The sequence below is a fragment of the Panicum virgatum genome, chromosome 7K, assembly GCF_016808335.1.
Source record: "Panicum virgatum strain AP13 chromosome 7K, P.virgatum_v5, whole genome shotgun sequence".
NCBI classification, from domain to species: Eukaryota; Viridiplantae; Streptophyta; class Magnoliopsida; order Poales; family Poaceae; genus Panicum; species Panicum virgatum.
Window position 1 is genome coordinate 49,797,282 of NC_053142.1, and position 21,901 is coordinate 49,819,182.

Here is a 21,901-nt window from a genome sequence, read left to right on the forward strand (position 1 = left end):
AGGGAAAAGAGAGGGAGGGATTCGCGGCGGTCGGACGCGACGCGTCGCGCTGGATGGGAAATGGATGGGACGTGCTTTGAAATCGGGTGTCGGGTTGTTCAGGAGAAATTCTGGGACTTGGGTTCAGGGTTTAAGGGGGAGTCGAGCTCAACGACGAAAAACAACTTTAGCGCACGGTTTATTTTAGTAAATTTTTTTGGGATGTTACACGCCTCACGAGAGAGCCGCATGGGGGTGGGGGCGGTGGGTGGGTAGGTGGTGGGGGAAGTTGGGTCTGGCCCTTCTTTCGTGAAAGGCAAAATTGGGCGGAGGACACTACTAAAAGTTGGTATTTGCTGCAAACCACTAAAAATACATGTCTTTGCCACGACACACGGCACAACCATACCAATTTGCCGTAGGACACTAAATCCTATATTCTATTCAGACTAAACGGAAAGCAAGAAGGAATGACAAAATTACACCCTACCTCATACAAAACAATCACCTCCTGAACCTGCATCGAGCCGTATCCCATCGGCCAGGCTCCACGGCATCCAGCGGAGGCGGCGGCCCTCCGTCGTCCGGCGAACGCGCCCTCCTACCTTGCTCCTTGCGGCGACGGGGCTCGCACCCGGCCCCTGCTCCCGGTGGCGCCGGTACCCGCACTTGGCCGCTCCCGACGGCGCGGCACCCGCTCGCGGCGGCTGCGGCGGTGGCGGCACTCGCACGCGGCAACGGCAGCACTCGCACGCCGCGGCGTCCGCGCTGGTGCGCGCACCTCCGGCCACGTCCCCCATGCTTCCGGCGCTGCTCGCGGCAGGACCGCTCCTGACGCCGACCTCCGCTCCCAGCGCTGCCGCCGTGAGTTCATGAGTCCCTTAGCCCTGTCCTCCTCCCTCACACCGGTGCTCGTCTCACGGCCGAACCCTCTCGCCCCCGCACATGGGGGCTCGATCTGTGCTGTGCGGGAGCACCAGCCAGCGGTAGGGGTATACTCATCCTTATGAGTGGTTTGTAACCTATTTGGTTAGAAAATATTATTATTTGAGCCATAGTGTACAGTAGCAAATTGACATAGAATTCTAATGTGTCTCAGCAAAGTCATCATTTTTTAGTGGCTTGGAGCAAAAGACACCTTCTAACGGTATCCACCGGCCAATTTTCCCTTCGTGAAAATGTGGAATGGATGATGCACATCCGGTGGCCGTGCAGCTGGACAAAAATACGGCCCGCTATAACAAAGTCTTTACCATTAAATGATAATTTCCAATTAAAACAAACAAATACCACTAATATACTACATAAAGAATAATTCAGATAACATTAATCGTGTTCATATACCTAATTACAAAGGAAAAAACCACTTTTATGGTACACAAAGCAATAGCTCAAACAATGATTACAAGTATGCAAAATTTATCTTTGGCTAAACTAACCATCAACTTCAGTAATACAACGGGCATGTCCATTGCGTCACGCCTACGACAAATATGGTCCATTCGATTCTGATCAAACGGCTGGACAAAAACTAGCGCATAGATTAGTTTCCCGAAGCTTCTTGAACTCACGCAGTGCTACTCCAGCAAAGTAGCTAGGGACCCTTACCCTTATGCATCTCTAGGAACTTAACCCTATGATCAGGCCAAAATAGAATACAAGACGAGCCACGTCGCCGGTCGGCCGGAACACGAGATCTTTCGAGGGATTAAATCTCAGACTTTTCCGGATCCCATCCCAAATCGATCCATCATGCAATTCCATAAATCTCACAAACTCTTTGCCTTCTGCAAGATCGCAACTCTATCACAGCTTCTCATTGTCTTGAACTTACATAGAAATTCCTTCCCCATTAGAAAGCTCGATCTAATCTGAAACAAAAGTGAAATAGTACTACGATGCTTAATGTTTTCCCACTTATAACACTGGCTCACCTCACCGGAGGGCGCGGCAAAGCCGCGCCAGGTTTCTAGTCTCCAACAACCGGCGTCCTCCGGTCGCCGTCCCGGCCTGCGGCTGCTCGCGCTCGCCCCTCGACCCGCGCTGAGCGAACGGCATGGAGCCGAGCAGAGGCATTGCCTCAGCTCCACTCCCGCAGCCAGCGCTGCGGGCGGCGCCCGCCCCGCGCCTCGGCCGGCGGCTTCCCTTCGGAGCCTTCTCACCGCCGCTGCCGCTCTCTAACGCGGTGGGTGTTTCCGTTCCATTTGCTTGGTCCGCGTGAACTCCGGCCACAGATTGCGTTGATGGGGTTCAGCGACTCGGTTCTCCTCCGTCTTCTGCAGCGAGAGCCCGGGTGCTGCGTCAGCAGGGCGCTGCGGCCGCGGCAGGAGTGGGTGGAGAGCTGGGTCCGGAGCAACGACACGCTCGTCCGCGGCCTGCCCATCCTCGTCGGCGGCGCCTCCCTCGTCGCTGTCCTCCTCAACTGTGCCGTTTCCGGAATTGCCGCCGTCGCCGACGCCTCCAGGTCTGCCCGCACTTGCATAGCCATGAAATCGCTTGGTGCCTCGCTTGTACACTAATCGTTTGTTCCATATTCTATAATCCTAGTTCGCAGTCGAGGGCCGATATTTTAACCCTCGCGCTCTCCGTAACTGACATTCTTGCCGGACTCGTGTGGCTGTCCATCCGTCCGAAATCCATTTCTCCGGTCAGAATTAAGATTTTGCACCGAACATTCCTCTTAGGCTGAATCCCGTGTTCTAGTATCGTTGAGTGATTTCTCAATTCTAAATTTGATTATAGGTGGTTCCTCGAGGCGTCGAATGCAAACGAGTTGGTCCTGGTGTGTCAAGTTCTGCTCTTCAAGAACTACTTTGGTAACTGCTCTACTGATACACATCATTTCTTCCTATTTTACCACTAAATGGCAACGATGGCTCACTAGGATAGTAACTCTGAAAGTGCGGATAATTGTTGTCTGCCGTTCAAGTTTGGACTCTGAATAATTGCATGCACCTTTCAGTGAAAGCAATGTTTTTGGGAGATTGGTGATTGTGTGGTACTCAGGCACTCAGCCTAAGATTACAGCTTCAGTTATAATGTTATACTAATTGAAATATATTGGAGATTACTACATCTGTGTTGGTTACCATTAATTAGCACTCACCGACTTGTATAATCCACTACTTCATATATGCAGTTATACAGAGAGTTTGTGTTGTTAAGTTAGTTATTACTTTTTTTTCTTATTACAAATAGGACATGGGATTCCCTCACTACTGCAACTTGTTGCAAATCATTGGTTGTTGTGTATGGAGGTAATTGCATTCTTCAAATCGGTGTTGCTGCGGGTTCTCCAGAAGATGGTAATGCAGTTACTGTGGATACACAAAAGTTCATCCAGGGCTCTCTTTATAGAAGTGCAATGGAATCCAAGAAGCGTGAGTAGCTCTTGTTTTACTTGGAAGGTTTTCCATTTGTTTTCAGAATTCTTTTGAAGAAATTGTTTTCAGAAATTTCACGGCAATCTTCTGGCAGAATCTTATCTGGCAAACCTTGCTCTGTATCCTGGGAGGTCTGAGTTGCCCTTCTTGCCTGCTAACACACAGGTGCCGATTCACTTTATTCTAGAAATGATGTTACATAGAAGCATATATTCGAGCAATTGATACTCGCTCTATCATAATAGCTGGTTCTTATTATCGAGCAAAAACAAAAGCTGAATGCAAAATGTATTAATTTATGGATTGCAGTGTATAAAAATCCTTCTTTTCATGTCCAGAAGCTGGATACATATTTTCTTTTCTATAGGCACTAATATTACAACCAATTGGTGATAAAGGAATTGCAATTGTTGGCGGTGACACTATAAGAGGGTTCAGTAGTACTGATCAGGTACATCATTTTTTTATTGTGATATCAGCCTTTAGGATTTCTGTGTGAAATACTCTAGTTCGTGTTTTTTCCCCTGAAACAAACCCCCTGCAGTATTGTTTGCAGTATTGTACTCTGAAGTCTCTGAAAATGTTGGCAGTTGAATTCTTTAAATAGTGTACTAGACTACTCTTTGATTAAATTGAAACGAAACAATGAATGTGCTGCTTTTTTTTTGCGAGAATTGGGAACTGTTCTAGCCTGCCATTGGAGTGTGACCCATCATCCACTTGTCCTTGGTTGCAGGCATGGATTGCAATGATCGCAGACAAGTTGGATGCCACACTGTCGAAGTCTTATAACTCTTAAGAACTGGGCTGCTATTGGATGTTTGGTTCATCATCGCCTGCCTCATGCAAGTGATGAAATCGTCCTTGTGACCTTGTCTGACGTGATAATTCATCAAGCATATGCATATACATGTGGACGGCTGGACGCTGAACCAGGGCCTCTATAGTCAAGTTCCAAATATTGCATCTTCTGGTAGTGGCAAATTGGTGAAACCAGCCTGTTCAGTTGGGTTTGGCCGTTTGGCCATCTAGTTTAGCATGGTTCGGTCACAACACCAGGGAGGCAGGGAGTGCTTTCTAAAGAGCTGATCGTTAGCTCTTAGCTCAAGCTTCAAGCTTCAATGGCTTTACATGTTGTGTTTGCCTACTTTCAGCTTCTGAGTTCATACAACGAAATGTAATATGGATCTGTGTTGTTATGATGTACTCACAGCAGTATATAATGCCTAAATAGAGCTCGGTAGTGAAGATGAGAAACAGGGGAGGAACGTATGAAAGCCCAAAGAGCCAGCGTCTGGTGAGGGCGAACATGGTCTTTGCTCCAAGAGAAACACGATGCTCTTCCGTAAAACAGAAACGCTAGGCAACTGAGAGCATACAGAATTACAGAAATAAAATTTACTAACGACAAGCATACTTTGACAAACCACATGCCCAACTACGTCAGTCTAATTGAAGAATCATCAAATGCCCGCCTAAGCAACCAGACAAACCAATACTATTTCTCTCGTACACCCTTCTCCAAAATTGGTTTCACCAACCTCCGACCAAACTGCTCCCTCCAAACCCCTCTTCATGGTCTTTCAGCATCAATCTGTAACCAGAAGATCACGAAAATTCTTCATTCAACCACCGACACCTGTGCCTAGTTCACGTGCTTCTTACTCTTCCGTTTCTTCTTTTGCTGATCCCCATCAGCTTGTTCTTTCTTTGGTTCTGCTTCCTCAGTAGGCTGTGGTCTCTTCTTTGGAAACTCGAACTGGTTTGGCTGAGAAGCATATACCATCTTCCGGACGTAGAAACTCACCACATCTCCACTGTCGCGCTTCATCAGCACATATTTCTGAAGCCGCCCACCAGAGTCCTGTAGGTTTCCAGTCAAGTAAAAAGAAGCAGATGGTTAATTGCCTAATGATCATATTAGACCAACAAGATGGCAAGCGAAACCCAATAATCAGGTGGTATGCTCCTCATCCATTCCAATTTTGAATTGAAATGATTGAGTGGTCAAGTTCTTATATGTACCTTAGTCATTTGTCCATCCAGTTCTTCAAAAGCCTTCTCTACTTCATCTATCTCATTGAACGAAATACATGTTGAATAAAATTCACCTCGAATCCTTGAATCAATCTGGAAAGAAAAGGTGTCAGTAAATAATGCATAGGTACATGTTTGGTGAACAAATAACAAACACTTTTTATATAACCTTGTCATCAATACTGGGGTTCCCAGAGAAAACTTTGCACAGCTCTTGGCAAGGCAGGTGCACTGGTATTCTATGAGCAAGTAACTTCAATGCATCAGATTCAGATACCTATGAAATAATCACAAAGAAGTCAGGTTGCATCACCAATAGTAATGGTGAGCTTTAAGAATTTCTTATTACTATTGGCACTTACACAGCTTGCAGCAACTTTAATGGGATCATGAAATCCATGCTTAAGCTTTGCAAGAACTAGATTCATTGCAGCTTCTGCATCCTTTAAGCAATTATGTGGTTCTCCGTCTTCTCGAACAGAATACCCTAAAACAGACTATATAGAAGGATAAAGAATGAAAAATAAAGCTTTCACTAAAAAAAATCAACAAATTAAGGCATTGTTCATAGTTACATACCATCAGTATCTTTGAAAAATAAGCCCATTAAAAACAAAAGGTTAACTATGAAAAAAAAATACAACGACATATATGAGTGTCTATCTCTAAAAGATCAGTTAAAGAACAGGGAAGACGAAGTGGGGTGGCAGGCCCTTTTATGAATAATGGTTTGAGTGACACTTGACAAAAAATGTTCTTATGGAAAAAGAAGTAGATAAGAAGCAGACGCTATGATGTCATCAACAATACCTTGCACAAACTATTTAAGGAAGCTGATGCCGTAGTAGGTAAATTTGCATACTTAAAGATGTATGCTGTATCAATAACTTGAGAGTAATCAATCTTTAAGGCTGCAAAAGAGGAAAACATGGCAGAAATTGAATTAACTGCTACTGAGCAACAAAAATTGAATCATGTACAAATAAACACAAAGGACACATTGAATAGCTACATCAAATAGATCAGAAAACGAAATAAACCACACCTTACCACATAAATCTCTATATAAGCTCTGGCCGATCAAAATCTTTCCTTTGGCCAAGATCCTCTTGAGCGATTTCTAGAGAAGGAATATCACCTCCATGAGATAAAATCAAACAAAACGCTTAAGGTTCAAGACAATATACCTGAACATCAACTAGCGATGATGTGACTCCTAAATCCTTCTTAGATACACCAGTGATGTGTGTTCTATAGTCAGTAATAGCTTTAGAAGGATTTACAAGTATGTCCAGCTTCACCTGGAAAACAAAATGGAGAGATTAATGACTTCAAAACAAGGATGGAAAGCTCTGGCATTATTCAAAACCAAAAAACATCCCAAGGATATGAATTGTGCTAGATTACAAACTTTAAAATCCAGCTAACTTTACCGCACTCTTATTATAATTTGGTGAAGCACTATATTGTGAAATGGCAGTATTCTAATAATTAATGCACCGGATAATTCTAAGAATCTTAATAAGCTTCTTATAGAGAATAGTCTAACTACCTCAAGATTGTTGTCTACAACACATACTCGGACCACAGCCTCCGTGCCATCATCACAAAGGACCATCTCGCAGTCAATTGCCAACATAGCACTCGAGCTCACCAAACTAGAGACTTCTCCTATCCGCAGCACTTTCCATCCCTGCAAATACCAGTAATAGCTGGTTATGGAGACGAGAGCATAGATTGGTGTTTTGATTTAGAATTTTGACTTGCAAAACCATGTATTTCTGAAGAGCCCAAGACAAATTGCAACTGCAGACATAGTATTAACGATCATGAAGACATTGGACTAAACTATTTAAAAGTTTGGCATGAAATCATAAATAAGCTATAACAAGGAAAATCACCAGGGAAAATAAGCTTAATCATCATTTGTGGAATAGCATAAGCACAGTAAAGCTGGTACCTCCCGGTATGATGGGAAGCAATAATTTTTCCTGTACTCTGGGTGCTCTGCTGTCAGTTGAACAAGTTTCTGCATTGTGCATGATCAATACAAGTGCTGATCAGTTGATGTTTGATACCCACGATGTAGATTATATTTTAGTCGAACCCAGAAAATCCAAAGTCATGGTCTAAAATGCACGGTACCTGCTCGGGAGAAACCTTGTCAGGAAAATAGTTCATATACTGCTGAACAGCACTTCTTTCCTTTTGACGCTTCACCAATTTGCCGAAGTACTGGAACCAAAAGGTTACAGGCTTTAAAAAAAAGGGAAAATTGGTTCTGTAGCACTGAAAGATCCCGAGATCCGAAAAATACCACCGAAAGATCGCGGACACGTAAAATACCACCGAAAGGTCGGGATTTGAACTGAAATAGCACTCTATTAACGGAGCTGTTAGTCTGCCACACATTTCTAACGTGAAAAGACATATTTGCCCCTGTCCTTATCTTATCCCCATCGATTGAGTCCTTGCAGCTCAGAGCCAGTCCATCTCCATCGAGCATCCGGGCGAGCGCCGCGCCCCGCCTCCGCCGGTGACGGGCCGCCTCCGCCGCGCCGGCGACGGGCCGCCTCCTCCACGCCAGGCGCGCCCCGGCGACGGGCCGCCTGTGCTCCGGCAAGCCACGCCGCCGACGCGCCGCATCTCCGCCTGCCGCGCCCCCTTCCCCTCTGTGCGGAGCGCCTCTGCTCCGGCAGCCGCGACGCCGACGCGGCGCCTATCTGCTCCGCCAGCCGCGCCCACTCCCCTCTGTGCCCCACCGGTGGAGGAATGCATGAAACAGAGGTCCCCGATTGGTAAGACTAAACCCTAGCTATATACTGCTACTAGATTAGTATAGTAGAACTGAAATTAGTTGCAAAATCCGATTTGTTAGTGTACATGGTTGCATCTGGAATGAGGATGGTCAGTGATGAGAAAGACCCAACTTTTGGAAGCAGTGCTAATTTGTTTGCACTGCTACAATTTCAGGATCGATCCGACCAATGCTTGTAGAGTAGTGATTGATGTATCTTCCTACTCAACTGTTGAGGAGGATCGATCCGTGTACAAAAAGGGCAGACGCTTGGATTGGTGGGTGGATGCTGATGAGTACTCCATCATTGACATGGAGAAAGATGTTTTCGAGCACTTCAGTTGGGCTAGCTATCAGGAAGCAAACTTTTGGTATGTGGGTCAGAACAAAGAAACAGTTCGCCTTGGTTCTGACCAAGAGCTTCTAACTTTGCTGCGAGGTTCAAAAAAGGTGGAGTTTATCATGACTGTAGATAGATGTGTGCATGTTGACATGGCTTTGACTGTGACTGAAATGGAGAATGAAAGACAAGTGTCAGTTCAAGAAAATCATGTGCCAGATAGATGTGTGCATGCTGATATGGCTTTGACTGTGACTGCAATGGAGGATGAAAGACAAGTGTCAGTTGAAGAAAATCAAGTGGCAGATTTGGATGGTCTAGAATGGGCCTTGGAACCTCAACTGGGTGTTACAGCTGCTGGTCCTTCCAGAGGAGTAGAGGAGGGTAACCATGATTTGGAGCCCGGTGTTGACCATGAGGGAGATGATCCAGTTGGAGCTGATGAAGAGTGGAGGTATTTCAAGAAGAAAATGCAGGTACAAGGAGAAGGAGGTAATGAGAAAGTGCAGCAAGAAAAGAAGAAAGTGGACAGCAAAAAATCTGTAACTGAAGACATTGATCCTGAGGCTGTGCCAAGTGATGAGGCCACCATGTTGCGGGATGCTCCATATGTTCCACACACTACATATGACAGAGACAACCATGATATAAAGGAAGGTTCAACATTTCCTGGTAAAAAGACCTTCAACCTAATGATTCAGCAATATGCCATAAAAAGGGAGTTTCAAACATTTGTGGAGCATAGTGATAAAACAAGATATAGGGCACGATGTGCAGATTCAGAGTGTGGATGGAAAGTTCACGCAAAGAAACTTCGTGGTTGCCCCACTTTCATGGTATACTACTATGCAAGGTTTTTATTTCATAATTAGTTCCTGCCTATGCAGTTGTTTTATTCATGTTTTGTTAATTAATTTCAGTCTATGCAATTGTCAGATTCATGTTATGTCAATTATTTTCAGGTTGTGTCAATAGGTTCTAGCCATACCTGTGCTAGCACCAGCCAAGTCAGGGGTAAGGAGGCTAGCAAAGCCTGGATTGCTGACAGAGCAACGGAGTTACTCAAGTCCACTCCAGCCTTGGGAGCAAAGAAATTGCAACTTGAGCTTGAAAGACAATTCCCGATCAAAATGTCATATACTAAGGTGTGGGAAGTGTAGAGAATTGGGAAACACCACACACCCAAAGGAGGGGGGTGACCTCTATTATATATTTTCGTATGGCTTGAAGTACAAGTAAACTCAATACAAGGAAATAGAACAATATATCTCTAATACCCGCCCGTAGTCGTAGGCGGAGCTATACGAAGACCAAGACTAGTCCTAAAATCAGTGTACAACTGGACAGGAAGTCCTTTAGTCATGATGTCAGCATACTGATGAGAAGACGGGACATGCAAGACCCGAATCTTTCCCAAAGCCACCTTCTCGCGAACAAAATGAATATCAATCTCGATGTGCTTTGTGCGACGATGATGGACGGGATTAGCAGTCATATATACAGCACTAACGTTGTCGCAATAAACAACGATAGCCTTGGCGAGGGGAACATGAAGCTCCTGAACCAACTGTCGGAGCCATAGTCACAAAGTTCTTGGGTCGACCGGGTCGAGGAACGGGGTCGAGGGTCGAGGGTCGTCATTTTATAAAATTGTGGTACGAAGGGGGTATACATCTATGGAACGATAAATTATTATGTGGGACGCAACCCTGATTCATCGGTGTCGTGGTGCTGCAAACCACAGCCGGGTGGCGGAAGGCACCCGCCCTAGCCCAGAGGGTGTGTACTCGGGGGTTAGCTAGTCTTAGATCGATCTCACTCAAGAACACGATGAACACAGCAAGATTTAGAGTGGTTCGGGCCGCCGGAGCGTAATACCCTACGTCCACTGTGTGTTGTATTGCCTCCCACGAGAGTGAGAAGGTGCGAGAGCTTGAGTCTGTCTTGTGGAGATGGTCCTGTGCACAGCGAGCGCCTCCCTTTTATATCTCAAGGGGGCGCGTACACAGCCGTTGGATCCCCGACAGGTGGGTCCAACGATGCAGTATAACCTAACGTACTGCTCATACATTATGACGTCGCAGGCAAAGGAGATCTCTCTCTTGGATTCCCTCGCCTGCTCCCGGAGCCCTTCGTCCATCATGTCCTAGCGTCGTCTTGTCAGGTCGGGCCCGCCGCAGCTAGTGGCACCGCCCGTCACGTTGCTTAAGCGGGTGGTGTAGCTTGCGGCGTAGGCGGCATGATGGAAAAGTGTCGTGCTGTCGTATCCATTTAATGCTGCAGACGGGCTCTGCGCGGGCGCGGCTCGGGCGGCTGCACTGTGCTCCTTGGTAATACGCGGCGCGCAGCAGGGCCTGACAAAAGGCTGTCTTGTGTACCGCGGCGGCAGAGCACGCCTTGTCCATCGCATTAAATGCGGTAGGTGGGCGAGTCTTCCTGCGGAAGACTCGCGCACGATCCCACGTCTCCGGGACACGTGGCGGCTCCGGACCCCTACACGGTGAGGGGAGTCCGGACGGGCGCAGGAGGTCCCGGACCCCCTCTGGGGGTCCGCGGCCTCGGCGGTCAGTTCGGAGCTTCCCTTCCGTGGAGACACGTGGCGTCACCGGACCCATCCTCAGGCGGGGAACGGTCCGGGGCCGTTGGCCTGGTGAGGGAAAAACCTGGCCTGTGGGGCCTGGCTACTCCGTCTTTCCTGCGCAGCTACGGATAACTACGCGGGTCCTGCCTTGCTGCAGTAAGAGTGGGTATCCCTGTTACAGGGTACCGACAATCGGGGTCGATATCTTCGGGTCGATAAAGACAAAAACTATATATGTGCTACTAATGAAGAAACTAATCTGCACAAGCATATAAGAAACATATAAAAGAGTACATTTAGACTATGCTACACGTACTCAGCTCATTGTCTAACAAAAACCACACCAATCCACTGTCCTTAACCTCCTTATCCCAATTAAATCTGCTAGCAATGGGGCTGCGACCCCTTTCAAACCGGGACACGATCCAACCTTGAATGGCCAAATGGGACACTGACCCTCTTCGACCCCGACCCTCGAATCGGAACGACGTTCCCGGGTCGAGGGACGAGGCATCGACCCCGAATCCTGTGACTATGGTCGGAGCCAACAACACTCAGCAACAACGTGCGCCACTGCCCGGTACTCAGCCTCAGCACTGGAACGAGAAACTGTAGTCTGGCGTTTAGAGGACCAAGACACCAAATTATCTCCAAGATAGACACAGTAGCCTGAGGTGGATCGTCGGGAATCAGGACATCCAACCCAATCAGCATCAAAATATGCGGTGAGTGTGTCGACAGAGCCAACTCCAGGGGTCAGCATTGAGCCCTTATTTATTTGCTTTAGTGATGGATGAGGTCACAAGGGATATACATGGTGAGATCTCTTGGTGTATGCTCTTTGCTGATGGTGTGGTGCTAGTTGACGAGAGTAGGGCAGGGGTTAATAAGAAGTTAGAGCTGTGGAGACGCACGTTAGAGTCGAAAGGGTTCAGACTTAGTAGGACCAAGACCGAGTACATGATGTGCAATTTCAGCGCGACTAGGCATGAGGGGGGAGACGTTAGTCTAGATGGGTAAGTGGTAGTCCATAAGGATACTTTTCGGTATTTAGGATTGGTGCTACAAAAGGATGGCGGCATTGATGAAGACGTTAGGCATAGAATTTCAGCTGGTTGGTTGAAATGGCGGCAATCTTCTGGCATCCTTTGTGACAAGAGGGTGCCACAAAAGCTAAAAGGCAAATTCTATAGGACAACAATTCGTCCGGCGATGTTATACGGTGCTGAATGTTGGCCTACAAAAAGACGACATGTCCAGCAACTGAGTGTAGCAGAGATGCGAATGTTGCGGTGGTTTTGCGGGCACACAAGGAGGGATAGAGTCCGGAACGAAGTTATTCGGGATAGGGTCGGGGTGGCACCAATTGAGGAGAAACTTATCCAACATCGGCTGAGATGGTTTGGACATGTCCAACGAAGGCCTACTGAGGCGCCGGTGCGTAATGAGGTTCTTGAGCGGGTCTATAATGTAAAGAGGGGTAGAGGTAGACCTAAACTGACGTGGGATGAGTCGGTTAAGAGAGACCATAAGGATTGGAATATCTCTAAAGAGATAGCTTTGGATAGCAGCGCTTGGAGACTAGCTATCAATGTGCCTGAAGTTTGAACTTATTTCTTTCGGGTTTCATCTCTAGCCTACCCCAACTTGCTTGGGAAAAAAGACTATGTTGTTGTTGTTGTTGTGTCGACACAGCCAACTCCCAAAGAAAGACCAGCGTCCAGAGTGCCCTTGACATAACGCAAAATCCGCTTGACGAGTGCAAGATGTGGTTCCCTCGGATCATGCATAAACAATCAGACTTGCTGAACAGCATAGGCCAAATCAGGACGAGTCAAAGTGAGATACTGCAGTGCACCAACAATACTCCTGTACTCTGAAGGATCCGCAACCGGAGGACCATCTGTAGCAGACAGCTTGGACTTGCTATCAACTGGCGTCAAGGTAGAGTGACACTCGCTCATACCGACGCGCTGTAGCAGATCCGAGGCGTACTGTCGCTGGGACAAGAATAAACCCTCTGAAGTACGGGTGACAAAAATCCCCAGAAAGTGATGTAGATCACCCAGATCAGTCATCGACATAGAGAAGCAGGTAAGCAGTGCTGGCGCCATCCTTGTAAACAAACAAGTGTCGGAGACTGACGGAACAAACCCCAACTGACGAATATATGTAGCGAATCGCTGGTACCATGCCCGAGGAGCCTGCTTCAACCCATAAAGCGACTTCTGCAGAAGACAAACATAATCTGGATGTGAAGGATCAGCAAAACCAGGAGGCTGCTGGCAGTACACTGTCTTATCTAGATGTCCATGCAGAAAGGCATTCTTCACATCGAGCTGACGAATAGGCCAATGACGAGATACAGCAAGGCTAAGAACAGTACGAATGGTGGCAAGCTTGACTACAGGACTGAAAGTCTCACCATAATCTATGCCATGTTGCTGAGAAAATCCACTGACAACCCATCTAGCTTTATGACGTGCAAGAGAACCATCAAAATGAAACTTATGCTTGAAAATCCACTTGCCAGTAACCACATTAGCTCCAGGAGGCCGAGGAACAAGACGCCAAGTACCATTATCAACCAGAGCCTGAAACTCATCTGCCATAGCTGCTCGCCAATTAGGATCCGCAAGTGCACTGCGATAATTGGCCGGAACGGGAGAAGCAACATCATGATCAGCAGACAAATTCTTGTAACTAACTGGCTGAATTGTACCAGACTGGAGTCGAGTAATGCGGCGAAGGACCGGCGGTGGAGGAGAACCACTCATCAGACGTCAGGGAGGCTCAAGTGGAGGAAGCTCTCTAGGAGGAGCTTCTGAAGACCGCGCCGGAAGAGGGCCTACGTAGTGGCCTTGCAGCTGCGGTAGAGGGAGCTCGCGAAGAGGGCGACCAGGCTGCGAAGAGGGCACCGTAGCAGCAGCTGGTCGGCGGCTGTACACTCGACCGAAGCATCCAGGAACAGATGTAGTAGTAGTAGCAGCAGCTGGTCGGCGAGTGTAGACTTGACCAAAGCGCCCGCTAGGCACAGCACCACCAGGAGGCGCTCCAGGAGCGGGAACAGCAGCACCAGGCGCTCTAGGCACCCCAGAAGAAGCACCAGCAGGCGCACCAGAAGCAGCACCAGGCGCTCCAGGAGGCGCAGGTGGATCAGCTGCTGTTACTGGCACAGGAAGTGGGCTGGAATCCGTCGCCCGTAGAAGAAGACGCCTAAGGACCGGACGGGGGCACGAAACCACACCCGCCCGGAGAAAAAGACGCCGAGGGCCCTAGTGAGGGTTGAACACCGCTCCCACCAGGTGTCGAGCACGGTTGCTCAACGTCTATGGAAGACGGAGCAGCCTTAGAGAGCCACCAGCTGCATGATTAGTAAACAAAGGTGCAATATCCAAGTCGCGACCAAGTAAGAAATCAAAGGAGCTGGTGGTGGGTGGATGAGTCTCACGAGCGAAAGGAAAGGTGGACTCATCAAACACAACGTGTTAGATATAATGATGTGACACGATGTAAGATCAAAACAGCGATAACCCTTATGATCAGACGGATATCCCAAAAAGACACATGCGGTCGAGCGTGGAGCGAGCTTGTGTGAAGAGGTGGCCTGTAGGTTAGGATAACACAAGCAACCAAAGACACGCAAGTGATCATAAGAGGGATAAGCATTATATAGGCGAAAATAGGGAATCGCGTTACTAATGGAGGAGGAAGGGCGCCGGTTAAGCAGATAGGTGGTTGCTGCTAGCGCCTCAGCCCAATACTTGGGCGGCATAGAGGCATGGATGAGGAGGGTTCGCACTGAATTGTTAAGAGTTCAAAGGATGCGTTCGGCATTACCATTCTGTGGAGAGGTGTAAGGGCATGAGAGGTGAAAGACAACACCATTGGCGCGCAGGGTGGTATGCATGGCGTGGTTAACAAACTCAGTCCCATTATCGGCTTGAAAACACTTAACGGGAAGGCCGAACTGAGTGCGAGCATAAGCAATAAAATCAACGGTATGCTGATGTACATCGGATTTGTGCTTAAGCAGGAACGTCCAACAATAGTGCGAAAAATCATCCAACAAAACAAAGTAGTAGGAACAACCAGAAATACTAGCAACCGGCGAGGTCCAGACATCACAGTGAACTATCTCAAAAGGTGAAGTAGTTTGTGAAGTAGAAGTAGCAAACGGAAGACGCGCGTGCTTGCCAAGCTGACATGCATGACAAAGCGAGCGATCTACTTTATTACATGAAACTAAATTGTTCTATTTTAAAGTAGCTAAGACTGCTGGACTAGGATGACCAAGGCGACGATGCCACAAGGATGAAGAAGCGGCAAGCATGGCTTTAGCGGCTGCGGGAGCGACTGATGGGATGGTGTAGAGGTCGCCGGTACTATCGTAGCGAAGGATCACTCGTCCCGTCCGGATGTCCTTAACAGAAAAACCAGAGGCGTCAAACTCAATGGAACAACGGTTATCGCGAATGAATTGGCGAACAGAAAGTAAGTTGCAAATTATGGATGGAACGATAAGCACGTTGTTCAGAATGAATCTAGACGTATCCGCGGCTAGAACGGAAGAACCTCGGGACGTGACAGGGATATGTGCACCATTGCCTACGGTAATCGAAGAGGAAGTAGCTGGGAGGCGAGAGAGAAGTATACCTTCCGAGGAGTGCATGTGAGTAGAAGCTCCAGTATCCATCACTCATGCATTGCCTTCGAGCGCCATTTGCTGGAGAGCAACGATCAGGCCAGCCTGATCCCATGAAGGGGACTGAGTTGGCGCCTAAGGGGAGGTGATCGTCGCGTGAGACTGAGGAGGGGCGCCCAGAATGCCTTGACCGCCGCGCTAGAATTGTGCGCCATTGCTGCTGCCTTGCGCACCCTGGAAAGCAGCCCATGGGTTGATGCAGACCCAAAGACCGCTAGGGTTAGGTGTGCGAGGCGACTGCTGCTGCTGCTGTTGGCCGCCGTTGGAGCGTCTGCCCCTCCAGCGACGCTGCTGCTGCTGACCGCCCTGCTGAGGTGGGCGCTACTGCTGCTGAGGAGGGCGCTGCTGCTGCTGCTGCTGCGTGGCGGAGGTCGAAGATGATGCAGATTGGCAGGAGGAGCCGCATCCAGCCGAGGAGGCGATCATGGCGGAGAAGGCAGCCACCTTTGACTGATTTGCTAGGCGGAGCTCCTGGAGGGCAAGCCGATCTACAGCCCTGGAGAAGGTCATGGTCGCGTCTCCTGCGATGATCTCTCCAGTGGTGCTGTAACGAGAATCAGCCCCAGCGAGAAGGGCGAGAACCATCTCAGAATCGGCAACAGGCTTGTCGACGTCGCGAAGAGCACCAACGGCCTTCTTGAGGGCTTGGGCATACTCGTGGACAGACATATCCCCTTGAGTTATTGCGTGGAACGCATGACTCAAGAAGATGGCACGAGGAGCTTTGTTCGTCTGGAAGTGGTTGGAGATGGCGACCCAAAGGTCCCGTGCTGTCTGGTTGGCGGCCATGGTGAAGTCGAGGACGTCCTCGGTGACGGAGCCATAGAGCCAGCTGCGGACGGCACAGTCGGCCTCGTTCCATGCATCAGTGCGCGGATCAGGGAGGCGCTGTTGATGTGGCTAAGGAGGCCGAATTTGCCGCACATGGCCTCGAAGAAGCTGCTCCACTTGGTGTAGTTGGAGGAGCGGAGTTCCAGCTTGATTGGGACATGCGCCTGGACGGAGACGGCGGCGTACGCAGCCATGGGGATCGACGGCGGCTGGGTGTCGTCGACGAAGAGGGAGGAGATGCCGTCGAGGAGAGAGTCACCGTCGTCGAGGGTGTCACTGTCGTTGGTGACACAGGACATCAACAGATTGTTGCAGATGCAATCTGTTGGTGCTGCTGCAGCCGACCAGGGAGGCGGCGCAAGGGTGAGGAGGAGGTGCCGCAGCCTAGGGTTGGCGGCGACAGGTGGTGGGTGGGCGCGCAGGCAGGGTTTGCCGCACGAGTTAGGGCAGCGGAGGGGGGAGAGGGGCACGTCACGGCCTAGGGTTTGGCCCGGACTCGTGATACCATGTAGAGAATTGGGAAACACCACACACCCAAAGGAGGGGGGTGACCTCTATTATATATTACCGTATGGCTTGGAGTACAAGTAAACTCAATACAAGGAAATACAACAATATATCTCTAATAGGAAGGAAGTAAACTTGCACTAGAAGGCCTACATGGCAGTTGAGAGGAAAGTTTTAGAAGTTTGTGGAGTTTCAAAGCCGAGTTAGAAGCTACGTGTCCTAGAAGCATAGTAGAGATTGATTGCAAGAAGCTCAAAAATGGTCAGATCTATTTCCGTAGGATGTTTGTGGCCATCAAAGCATGTGTGGATGGATTTCTTGCTGGTTGCAGGCCATACCTTGGGGTTGATTCCACTCACCTCACAGGTAAATATAATGGACAGCTAGCTGCAGCAACATCTATTGATGGACATAATTGGATGTACCTGGTGGCATATGGAATTTTTTACAAGGAGACAAAAGTTGATTGGACATGGTTTTTGAAACAATTGAAGAGAGCAATTGGAACTCCACATGGACTCACAATACACACAGATGCTTGCAAAGGCTTAGAGACAGCAGTCCACAATGTCTTCCAAGGTGATGTTGAGCATAGAGAGTGTTTAGGCACCTGATGCACAATTTTAGAAAGCACTTCGACGGAGATGTGCTAAAGTACATGTGGCATTGTGCTTGGGCATGTACTCCTAGGAGGCATAGGTGGCTGTAGCGAAAATGGCCTCTCATGCCATATTTCAATATAATATTTTGGCGATTGATGACACACAAAACACTTGTACTAATATGATTGTTAAGATGAACATTCCCAGGCTTTTAGGTTCAAGTGATAATAAATTGAAGATAGGCGTAGCTGGGCCCAAAGGGCCGCCCCTGAAAGGTCTTCGGTCCAAAGGACAAGAATCGAAGAGACCGTGAAGAAAACCAAGTCAAAGAAATCAAGACAGAGACAATTTACTATCACCGGTTAAACCGATGATAGGGAAATTGTACTCACCGGTGCAACGGACTCAGAGAAGGCCAAATCAGCAGAGTACACCGGTTGAACCGACGCTAAGAAAATTACATACGTCGGTGCATTGACTTGGAGCACGTCTGGGAGTTTTGGTAACACCGGTTGAACCGACGCCAGGAAAGTTGAATACGTCGGTGCAATGAACTCAGCAGCTGAGGCAAAATCTATACACCGGTTAAACCGACGCTAGGTATTGGTGAACGTCGGTGCAGTTGTCCAGAGAGTTAGTTTTTCAGCAACTACACTCACCGGTTAAACCGACGCTGCATCGGTTGATTACGTCGGTCGATTGAGGTAGGCGTTGAAGTATAACGGCTAGTTGGAAAATGCACTCACCGGTTAAACCGGTGATGACAAAAACAAGAGCATCGATTTAACCGGTGATAGTGCTATTTTTAGCCTTTTTCCAACGGCTAGTTTGGGGTGTGTGGGCTATATATATGCCACCCCACGGCTCATTTGAGAGTGCTGGAGACCAAAGAAGTATACAAGAACCAAATATCATCTCCAACCACCATAGAGCTTCATTGTACATCATATAGGCTTAATCACACTTGTGAGAGTGCTTAGTGCTTGTAATACGGATTAGTTCTTGCGAGAGCTCCCTTGAGAGAAGTCTTGCTGCGGCAAGCAATCCTTCTGATCCGTCGTGTGACCCTAAGACTTGGTGTGGAGTGGCAACGACACTTTGTGCGGGGGAAGAGGAGACCCCCTCCTTGGTGGAGAAGCTCCGTAGTGGATTTCGGCCTGGTGACCGAGAGAGACGATGGCGGTGCACGAGACTCGGTGTCTTGTGGGCACTTGTCTTTGCTTGCCGGCATCGCCTTGGTGGCGTAGTGCAAGACGGTGATTGGAAGAGCCTCGGTGTCCCGTGGACGTAGGCGTTTGGGACGAACCGCGTTACATGACCGTGTCTGCTCGGGAGTTTGCATCCCTCTTGTACTTACCTCTTTACTTACCGTATTACATTTAAGCATTTACTCTATCTTGCGTACCTTTACTTTCCTAGTTGGTTTGATTAGGATTGGCTAGGTTGCAAGTCTTTTAGGGGTAAGTAGAGAGTAGCATAGATAAACCTTAATCATAACGAGCATGTATAAGACGGGTTAGGTTTATCTTATGCAAATAGTTTGAGTCCTAGGTTAAAAAGCAATTAGCGACTCTATTCACCCTCTCCCCCTCTAGGTCGGACACCCCGGTGATCCTTACAGTGGCTTTGGGACAAAATTGCAAAGAACTGTCCAGAAGCAATTCCTTACTTGGAAGCAGAGCACAAGCAAGTTTGGTCTCGAGCAAAGTTCTCATGGGAGTGCAAGGTTGACTATGTGAACAACAACATATCAGAGTGCTTTAACAACTGAATTAAAGAGACGAAAGGGTTACCTGTGGATGTCCTCGTGGACACAATTAGGGGTATGATCATGGAAAAGATAGATATGAGGCAGCGTATAGCTAACAAACTTGAAGGTTCCATTCTCCGTAGTGTTAAAAATAAGCTGAACATGAAGAGTAGAAACTTGAAGTACACAATTAAGGGGAGTGGTAGTCTGAAGGCTGAGGTCTCTGGATTGACTAAGGACAACTATCCTTGGAGGCATGCTGTGGACCTTGACAGCAGGAAATGTTCATGTGGTCAGTGGCATATTTCTGGGAAACCTTGCACCCATGCAATAGCCTTTATAGGTTCCCTTAGAGGAATTAAACTTGAACACTTTGTTCATGAATATTACTCAGTTCAACGGTTCAAGGCTACATATCACTTTGGGGTCAACCCAATGGTTGACAAGTCACAGTGGCCTATTGTTGATCCCGGGTTTGTAATGTTGCCTCCAAAGCTTGAAAGGTCTGCAGGTAGGCCAAGAGTGAAGGGGATCAAAAGTAAGGGTGAGCCAGGAAAAAGGAGTTCTTACCAATGCAAAAGATGCTTCCAGTTTGGGCATATTGAGAAGGGTTGTACTGAGCCACCTACTGATCTCACTGTTGAAATGCCACCAGCAGCCCCAAAAAATTCAAGGTAAATTGACCTACTCACTTTTTCTGTAATTTCATTTTTTCTTACGTATGGCTGATACGTTCCTCTTGTACAGCAAAAGGAAAGAAAAGGGCAGTACATCTACCTCCAAAAAAGCTCCAAAAAAATCCAAGAAAGAATCTGCACCTTCTACTTCCTTAGTTGCAAAACCACCTGTTAGTCCAGGGCCAACAACAAGAAGGATGGCAGCTTCTACTTGTAGTCCTATCAGTCCAGGACCTACAACAAGGAGCAGGGCAGCCGCAGACATATCCCCAGGAGGAATTGCAAGAAGGCTTATCATAGGGTAAGAAATGGCTTTGCTACTGTAATGTTTAGTTAGACTATGGATGTATCTATTGAACTGCTGTGTGTGTTAGCAGACATGCCCCCTTTGCTATGTATGTGCTGGATCCCAAACTGTTACTCTATTCACACTTATTCTCTACTTTAAGTGTTGGGTGCTTTATATGTGTTGGAATGTGTCTATTTGGCTGCTTGAATGTGCTTATATGCCTAGTATGGCCGCTGAAATGTGTTTATTTGCCCACTGTAGCTGCTGGAATGTGTATTTGACCACTATAGCTGTTGGAATGGCTTCATTTGCCCACTGGAATGCATGTACCGGTTGGTTTTGTGTGATAGATTTGCCCACTGGAATGCATGTACCGGTTGGTTTTGTGTGATAGACTAACTGCTCCGTTAGTCATTTTAACAGAGTACTATTTTCAGTCCAAATTCCGACCTTTCGGTGGTATTTTACGTGTACGCGATCTTTCGGTGGTATTTTCCGGATCTCGGGATCTTTCAGTGCTAATTAACCAATTTTTCCTAAAAAATCACAAACAGCAGCACCAAGGTGCTTAAAGGCTAGCTGCAAGTGAATTCAAACAGACCGAACTGAATAAAAAACGGTGATGTACCTTTTGGAAATCCTTGGAGAAGGTTTGCAGGAAGGCGAGCAGCACATCCCTTGAGCGCTTTCTAGGGTCGCTTACTGAATCACCAAACTTCTTGTCATTCCGAGAAAGAAACTCCTTCCACCCCCCATCAGAGCCTTTCAACCCGTTCTTCTGGGTGAACCTCACGACCTCAACCAGCACCTAGCATTGCGGGAAGTCAATCGAGTGTTGAGCGGAACAGCAAGACCTGCCTTCGGCTCTGGATGCCGATGCTAGCGACGGGTCGTACCTCTTTCTCGGCGGCGGCGAGCCGCTTGGCCATCGGACGGCCGCACGGAGACCAAAAGCAGTGGCTGGTTTGGGGAAGAGGAGGGACTATCGGCGTCGGCGGGTTGCCGCAACGGGCGGCGGTCGCGTGTTCGCGTAGGCGGCGGCGGCGGTCGGGGTTCGTCGGCACGGGTAAACGGCCGCGAAAAACCCTTCGTCGCGGCTCCGTAGCCCATCTTCTTAACCAGGTGGGCCTAATAACTCAAGGGCCCAGCATGGATGATTTTGAGCGTCTTTTTTATTTTTACATTTTTCAAAAAAAAAATTACAGAAATATATTTTGGTTTTTAAAATTTACAGTTCTATACCCCTACCGCCCGGTAGAGGGGCGGCAGGCCCCCTGCCGCCCCCCGGCCGGGCGGTAGGGACTTGTTTGTAAACAAAAATAAAATTTATTTGCGAATCAGGTCTTGGAAGGGGCCTGCCGCCCGGCAGGGGGGCGGCAGGCCCCTCCAAGTATATAAAAAGTCCACCCCTTCTCTGGCGCCG

The 21,901-nt window shown here is 48.1% G+C and overlaps 3 protein-coding genes and 1 long non-coding RNA gene across 6 annotated transcripts; 3 read left to right on the top strand and 1 right to left on the bottom strand.

The window, feature by feature from the left end:
- The first annotated feature begins 1,698 nt into the window (after positions 1 to 1,698).
- On the top strand, positions 1,699 to 4,610 carry LOC120641997 (protein COFACTOR ASSEMBLY OF COMPLEX C SUBUNIT B CCB4, chloroplastic-like). Of its 3 annotated transcripts, XR_005662481.1 has the most exons (9): positions 1,705 to 2,164; positions 2,262 to 2,443; positions 2,527 to 2,626; positions 2,722 to 2,795; positions 3,178 to 3,359; positions 3,457 to 3,527; positions 3,730 to 3,813; positions 4,099 to 4,274; positions 4,369 to 4,568. XR_005662481.1 is itself a non-coding variant. In XM_039918365.1 (8 exons), exons 1-8 carry the CDS (start codon positions 2,036 to 2,038, stop codon positions 4,159 to 4,161), a joined length of 885 nt encoding a protein of 294 aa, XP_039774299.1. In that variant the 5' UTR covers positions 1,705 to 2,035; the 3' UTR covers positions 4,162 to 4,610. The 3 variants fall into 3 exon arrangements, 2 of the variants coding, with proteins under 2 accessions (XP_039774300.1, XP_039774299.1); XM_039918365.1 differs by having other exon boundaries at positions 4,099 to 4,610; XM_039918366.1 differs by lacking the exons at positions 4,099 to 4,274; positions 4,369 to 4,568 and having other exon boundaries at positions 1,699 to 2,164; positions 3,178 to 3,356; positions 3,455 to 3,527; positions 3,730 to 3,790.
- A 62-nt stretch (positions 4,611 to 4,672) lies between these two features.
- On the bottom strand, positions 4,673 to 21,543 carry LOC120641995 (small RNA degrading nuclease 3-like). Its single transcript, XM_039918364.1, has 12 exons — positions 21,375 to 21,543; positions 21,107 to 21,286; positions 7,545 to 7,634; positions 7,360 to 7,428; positions 6,952 to 7,092; positions 6,587 to 6,700; positions 6,450 to 6,519; positions 6,210 to 6,310; positions 5,762 to 5,896; positions 5,569 to 5,676; positions 5,388 to 5,492; positions 4,673 to 5,226 (listed from the first exon to the last, which is right to left on the bottom strand). Exons 1-12 carry the CDS (start codon positions 21,405 to 21,407, stop codon positions 5,008 to 5,010), a joined length of 1,365 nt encoding a protein of 454 aa, XP_039774298.1. The 5' UTR covers positions 21,408 to 21,543; the 3' UTR covers positions 4,673 to 5,007.
- LOC120641999 lies at positions 8,104 to 8,450 on the top strand. The gene is made up of 2 exons (XR_005662483.1): positions 8,104 to 8,197; positions 8,373 to 8,450. It is a non-coding gene; the product is annotated as an uncharacterized LOC120641999 (long non-coding RNA).
- LOC120641998 lies at positions 19,485 to 20,620 on the top strand. The gene is made up of 2 exons (XM_039918367.1): positions 19,485 to 20,186; positions 20,260 to 20,620. The coding sequence occupies exons 1-2, from the start codon at positions 19,588 to 19,590 to the stop codon at positions 20,492 to 20,494; spliced, it is 834 nt and encodes a 277-aa protein (XP_039774301.1). The 5' UTR covers positions 19,485 to 19,587; the 3' UTR covers positions 20,495 to 20,620.
- Positions 21,544 to 21,901: the final 358 nt, after the last annotated feature.

Bases quoted from the DNA above. Each gene is read 5' to 3' on its own strand.
- LOC120641995 (XM_039918364.1), bottom strand. From the start codon at position 21,407: ATGGCCAAGCGGCTCGCCGCCGCCGAGAAAGAG. The intron at 5,897-6,209 runs GTATTGTTGATG...CCTTCTATATAG, and splicing joins CCTTAAATAGTTTGTGCAAG to TCTGTTTTAGGGTATTCTGT. The intron at 5,493-5,568 runs GTTATATAAAAA...TTTTCTTTCCAG, and splicing joins ACCCCAGTATTGATGACAAG to ATTGATTCAAGGATTCGAGG.
- LOC120641998 (XM_039918367.1), top strand. From the start codon at position 19,588: ATGATCATGGAAAAGATAGATATGAGGCAGCGTATAGCTAACAAACTT. The intron at 20,187-20,259 runs GTAAATTGACCT...CCTCTTGTACAG, and splicing joins GCAGCCCCAAAAAATTCAAG to CAAAAGGAAAGAAAAGGGCA.
- LOC120641997 (XM_039918365.1), top strand. From the start codon at position 2,036: ATGGAGCCGAGCAGAGGCATTGCCTCAGCTCCACTCCCGCAGCCAGCG. The intron at 2,165-2,261 runs GTGGGTGTTTCC...CGTCTTCTGCAG, and splicing joins CGCTGCCGCTCTCTAACGCG to CGAGAGCCCGGGTGCTGCGT. The intron at 2,444-2,526 runs GTCTGCCCGCAC...CTATAATCCTAG, and splicing joins GCCGTCGCCGACGCCTCCAG to TTCGCAGTCGAGGGCCGATA.